At 39.0% G+C, this 6,057-nt stretch overlaps 1 protein-coding gene across 2 annotated transcripts; it reads right to left on the bottom strand.

Moving 5' to 3' along the window:
* Positions 1-1,233: 1,233 nt before the first annotated feature.
* On the bottom strand, positions 1,234-5,146 carry LOC126611162 (cytochrome b561 domain-containing protein At2g30890-like). 2 transcript variants are annotated; one of them, XM_050279350.1, is made up of 5 exons: positions 4,417-5,146; positions 4,168-4,329; positions 3,457-3,605; positions 2,626-3,158; positions 1,234-1,345 (listed from the first exon to the last, which is right to left on the bottom strand). In XM_050279350.1, the coding sequence occupies exons 1-4, from the start codon at positions 4,546-4,548 to the stop codon at positions 2,846-2,848; spliced, it is 756 nt and encodes a 251-aa protein (XP_050135307.1). In that variant the 5' UTR covers positions 4,549-5,146; the 3' UTR covers positions 1,234-1,345; positions 2,626-2,845. The 2 variants fall into 2 exon arrangements, with proteins under 2 accessions (XP_050135307.1, XP_050135306.1); XM_050279349.1 differs by having other exon boundaries at positions 4,168-4,332; positions 4,417-5,138.
* Positions 5,147-6,057: the final 911 nt, after the last annotated feature.

The following is a 6,057-nucleotide window of genomic DNA, read 5'->3' as shown; positions in this document are numbered from 1 at the left end:
GGTACGGCCGAAGCATCACTCTGAATAACCACCGGATTGGCAACTGAACCGTGGGTAGAGCCATGCGCCTCACCCTCCAATTTCAATCCCAACTCCCCCTATCACTTGTCATTGATCACGGTATCACCCAATACATAGTAGCACGCATCAAGTAATTGACTTTGCTACAAGGATGCACCAGGAAAAACAGGAAAAAAAAACAAAAACAAAAAACTTGATGTGTGTTTCCCTTTATAATAGCAATAGCACAGCACACAGAGTTTTGGCAGTAACACACACACACGGCAGCCTTGGCTTGCTACAGGAATGCAGTAAAGAACAACAGACTCGCTATTTTGTTTTTTTCATGGCAGCAGCAATAGCACGACGGGAGTCTTAGGGTTACAGTTAGGCTCCGATGCCAAATAGAAATTGTACGGCTTAAATCACCATGCATTTCATATTCTGAATATATATACATAATACAATCATGTTCTCCAAGGAAACAATAAAGGACATAATATCCTTCCTAAAACATGTGTAACATCCCACATTACCTAGGGGAGTGGATCATGTAAGCCTTATATGTATATTTCCATCTTTATGCTTTTTGGGAGCTCACTGGCTTCGGGTTCCATCGGAACTCCAAAGTTAAGTGAGTTCGCGTGTGAGCAATCCTATGATGGGTGACCCACTGGGAAGTTCTCGTATGAGTTCCCAGAAACAAAACCATGAGGGCATGGTCAGGGCCCAAAACGGACAATATCGTGCCACAGTGGAGGCGGCCCCCAAGATGTGGTGGGAGCCCGGTCCGGGATGTGATAATTTGGTATCAGAGCCAATATCTGGTCGGATATGTGCCAACGAGGACGTTGGGCCCCTAAGGGGGGTGGATTGTAACATCCCACATTGCCTAGGGGAGTGGATCATGTAAGCCTTATATATATATATATATATATATATATATATATATATATATATATATATATATATATATATATTCCTATCTCTACCTAGCACGAGGCCTTTTGGGAGCTCACTGGCTTCGGGTTCCATTGGAACTCCGAAGTCAAGCAAGTTCGCGCGAGAGCAATCCCATGATGGGTGACCCACTGGGAAGTTCTCGTGTGAGTTCCCAGAAACAAAACTGTGAGGGCATGGTCGGGGCTCAAAGCGGACAATATCATATTACGGCGGAGGCGGGGCCCGGGATGTGGTGGGGGCCCGGGCCGGGATGTGACAACATGACTCTAATAATTACAAAATATTTACATTCATTTTCTCCTAAATATTAACTTATCCCAATAGAAATCTTCATCCCAAGTCCCAACACCCAATGTGAACATGTTTCACATGCTATAAACACCTACTATTCCTAGTAGGGCTGGGTTCGGTTTGAAACGGTTCGGTTTTTAGTCAAAACCGAAACCGAACCGAAATTTCAGTTCAGTTCGGTTCGGTTCAATTTTTTTCGGTTTTTTTTCGGTTCGGTTTTTTTCGGTTTTAATTTTTTCGGTTCGGTTTCAGTCCGGTTCGGTTTTTTCCATAATATTTTTTTTTTTTAATTTGGAACAAATCTGCAACGATTGATTGCGAGCACTGAAGATGCAGAAACTTATTGGGTGTTGGTGCAAATGAATATGAACTGTAACAAATCTGCAAATCTGCACTGGAAGAAATCTGCAAATGAATACGAACTGGAACAAATCTGCAAATGAAAACGAAAATTACAATATAAAATCCCAAATCCCAACAAATCTGCAAAGATTATAACATGCAAAATCCCAACTAATAATTAAAAGAAAAACCCATTTTAATTCAGTAAATCACAATATAAAATCCCAACAAATCTGCAAATGAATACGAAAATTACAATATAAATTCCCAACAAATCTGCAAAGATTATAACATGCAAATCCCAACAAATAATGAAAAGAAAAACCCATTTTAATTCAGTAAATCACAATATAAAATTATAAATCATATTAGTTTTGATTCGAAAATTACCTGTGAGAGATCGGAAAACCCGGATTCGAATCTTCCAATTTAGAGGGGGTTCTGATTCGAAAGGGGCGAGGGAAAATCATGGTTTGGAAGAAGGAATCCGTGAGGAGGACATGAGAAGACTGGAGAGAGAGTGATTTGGAGGAAGAGAGGAAGGAGAGAGAGAGAGAGAGAGAGAGAGAGAGAGAGAGGGGCTGAGGAAGCAAAAGGCAGAGAGAGGACGCAGCGGAGGAGTGTTTGAAATCTGAAATGGGAAGTGAGATAAAGTGTGAGACGGCTAGGGTTTGTAAAGTTTAAGAAATTTTATAAAGCATTAAATACAAGAACCCTATAAACATTGTACTGGTACAATAATAACAACTCAAAGCCCACAGTCAAGTTGGCTTGCAGCAACTAATCCTAAGCTATAGGGAAGGGGTTCAAACCCCGGCGCCTACATGTTGTTTTAGAATTTATATATGATTTTTTTTTTCGGTTCGGTCCGGTTCGATTTCCGGACCTCAAAAACCGAAACCGAACCAACCAGATTCGGTTCGGTTCGGTTTGGCAGTTTCGGTTCGGTTTTTTTTTCGGTTCGGTTTTTTTCGGCTTCGGTTCGGTTTGGTTTTCGGTTTTTTTCGGTTTTCGGTTTTTTGAACCCACCCCTAATTCCTAGAGAAGAAATGAAAATGATTCTAGCAAATCCTGTTTTCTCCTTCTGCACTCCTCCTTTTGTTTGTCCATCGATTCTCCTTTTGATCTATTCGAACTGGAGGAGTACAGGGAAGAGAAAGGGACTGAGAAAAGCAAAGAAAAAGGAAAGAAAAAAAAAAAAGATTCCATGTTAGTTAAAAACTAGCCAGCCATTTGGTCATTTGCCTTCTCAGCTAGAATCAGTCACCGACTGCTTTTGCTTTTCAATTGGCAAAAGCACTTGATCCGCAGTGGGCCGTACTGGTTCATTGCCCAGAAGCACTCCTTGCTTTTGGATGTACAACCATTTGTCTTGGAAGAGGTAGAAGAAGGTGATGGCACTGACTTGAGCAGTGAAAATTATGGTCCAAAGCTTTATGCCTTTTGAGGTCTTCTCGTGGTAGGCTTGTAGTCCTGTGTATATGTTGAGGACCCCAAGCAGAGACATTGCAGTTCCAAGTATCCAATGTACAGAAAACCATATGCTTCTTCCCTTGGATCCCCTGTTTAGACGATAAAAAGATTCAATTCGTAATCAAAATCATTTCGCCTTTTGTTTTCTCCCACACATTTATTGAACACTTCTATATTTTTTTTATAAGCGATATTCTAAACTATTTTAAACTACAAAAATGGAGAGCAAACTCTGACTCAAAAGAGTGGACAAACCATTCTTGCCAACTAACCTGACCCGCTTATACATAGTTTTGCTCTATCGACAACCACAATTCATAGCACCCGAAAGAAAAATTTACTCATTTTATTATGTTTTGTTAAGGACATTTGGACTTGGTAGTTTACCTCTGTGGCCTTACAAACCCAATTAGGGCCTGCAACCATATTAGGCCATATAAGCCTATCCCAACCCTTTGGTGTTTATTGTTGAAGGAGTTGTTGAAGTTTCTGAAGGACATCACTGCTCCTGCTGTTGCAAGAAGGACAGAGAGCATCTGTTGAACAAAAACTAATTAAGCATGAACTAATCAAAGTCATTTGGTAATTAATTGAATCAAAAGCCACTACATATGATTAGGGAATGCAGCACCTAACACTAATTATGTTCTACACACATGTGTTAATTAAGTTAATTTAAAAAAAAAAAGTCAGAATCTTCGAGTTTTTAGTGACCCAGAAAATTATAATCACACTCCTCTCTTGCTTTCTAAGCATTAATCATAATCTCCTTTAAAGAAAACATATTTTTATTTTTATTTCCTCTCACCATCTTTGTAAGTCAAAGAAGTGGGGCATCTGACCCTAATAAATTAAGCTTGTAGCATAAATAATGTAGTCTTTTTATTTGTTTATTAATATTATAAAGATGGAAGAGTTTGAACTAAGAAACATTAGATTAAAGAGAAAGACTCTATTCGTTACGACAATTCACCACTTGCAATATTAATCGTTTATAAGCAAAAGAATTCTAAAACTATTGAATAGTCTAAATCAATGTCAATCTAGATTATTGGAGAGGAGGATGATAATATAACAGTAATTAATAGATGAACTTACCTCTGATAACCCATGAACATAGAAAAGAATTCTGAGCCTTCTTCCACATTCCTCTCCGTGTGACATTCTGATAGCAAGTATTCCTACAGGCATCAAGAACCCCATTGAAGCCCAAAGAAGAAACCCGTGGAGTCTGATTTCCGATGACAGTTTGTGACTCATCTGCTGTAAAAATCATGCCCCAAAATCTGAGATATGAGCATTTCAATTCCTTCACAAAAAAAAAGGTGGCATGAAATGGAGTATTACCTTATGAATGTTCTCTTTGTGACTGCCTGCACCTTTCATTTGTTCTTGGGACGAGCTTACGAGCGGCGAAACAAGGAAAAGAAGAAAACTTAAACGAATGCAGAAGAAACCCAATTTCTGTAGAAACCCCATCTTGCTTTCTCTACGAAAAATGAAGAAAACAAACCCTAAACTTAAAGGTATTTGGAAAAGCTTTGTATTGCGGTGAATCTTTGGATGTCAGTTGCAGACAATATGGTCTAGTGCTTCACAGCACTTGATTGCCTCTCTCTCTCCCTCATACCCCACTTCAAAAAAAAAAAAAACAAAAGACATGTCAAACTGCAAGAGAACAAATTGATCAAGAAAGATGCTTAAAAAGTTCGTGAGTTTATTCTTTCATCTGTTTCATTCGGCTTAAAAGAATGCAAAGTGGGATTCTTTGATGTTATAGTAATACGGATGGGAATTGCATGGATGTTGATGGTCTAAGTGAAAAAAGGTAAGAAAAGAAAGTGGAGGGTAAGAGAAATAGATGTTTCAAACTTGTGGGGGTTCCATTTGGTTGATAGTGGAATTTCATCAGAGCAAAATGAACGTCAGGTTTTCAATGCCCAAAGAAAAATATTGCATTGTGTGGGTTCGCTAGTATACTTTATCTTCTGCTCTCCACTAACCAGTGGTGTGCTTGTACATAACTCACGAGTCTAACATATTGCACCAACTCATCGAAAAAAACAAAAAACTTTTCACACTTACAATCAAGTATTCTTCCTGCACTCGAAGCTTCAAGTTCAAATCCTCAATCCTTCAATATTGTTGTAAACATGTGTTTGTACCATACTTGACCAGCACCGGTCAACATTATACCGTCAAAGACCCAGAAGAGTTTCCCTACAACCATGAGGCCAATCACAGCGCGACACGTGTCGACATCAGAAGCCAATCATAGCGCGACACGTGTCAACATCAAAAGCCAATCACAACACGACACTTGTCAATGTCAGAATGAAACTAGAAACGCTCTTCTATAAATAGAGATCATTCTCTCACAATTTTTCGTAATGTCATTTGTACTAAATCATTCACTTGTACTCACTAAAGGAGAGCTTGAACCTATGTACTTGTGTAAACCCTTCACAATTAATGAGAACTCCTCTACTCCGTGGATGTAGCCAATCTGGGTGAACCACGTACATCTTGTGTTTGCTTCCCTATCTCTATCCATTTACATACTTATCCATACTAGTGACCGGAGCAATTTAGCAAAGGTCACAAACTTAACACTTTCTGTTGTACTAAAGTCCTCGCTGATTTTGTTCATCAACAACATGAAAATTTTATATCAAATGAAACGAGAACTCGTGTACAAAGTAGATTTGTATTGATTTGAATTTGTAGGGTTACAATCTCTGTTTACAATTTTCCTCTGATTCAGTCTTCAAATTTGATTTAGATGGTTAATTGTTGGTCCAAGGGTCGCGATGACTTGATCTCGGGCAAACGATTGAACGATTGCTTCAAGTTTTGAACTATAAACGATGTGTGGATAGTCTTCACCTCAAAGTTGCGGCAAAGGTAGTGTTGATGTAGGATTTCGTTGATTCAAGGGTCTTGGCGACTTTATCTTGAACCGAACGTTGTTACAAGTTTTGAGCTTGC

Source organism: Malus sylvestris, chromosome 17, assembly GCF_916048215.2.
Source record: "Malus sylvestris chromosome 17, drMalSylv7.2, whole genome shotgun sequence".
Taxonomy (NCBI): Eukaryota; Viridiplantae; Streptophyta; class Magnoliopsida; order Rosales; family Rosaceae; genus Malus; species Malus sylvestris.
The sequence above is the reverse complement of the archived record's forward strand: the minus strand, read 5'-3'. Positions and strand labels throughout refer to the sequence as shown.

Bases quoted from the DNA above. Each gene is read 5' to 3' on its own strand.
- LOC126611162 (XM_050279349.1), bottom strand. From the start codon at position 4,548: ATGGGGTTTCTACAGAAATTGGGTTTCTTCTGCATTCGTTTAAGTTTT. The intron at 4,333-4,416 runs GTAATACTCCAT...TGATTTTTACAG, and splicing joins ACAAAGAGAACATTCATAAG to CAGATGAGTCACAAACTGTC. The intron at 3,606-4,167 runs GTAAGTTCATCT...TTTGTTCAACAG, and splicing joins ATGTTCATGGGTTATCAGAG to ATGCTCTCTGTCCTTCTTGC.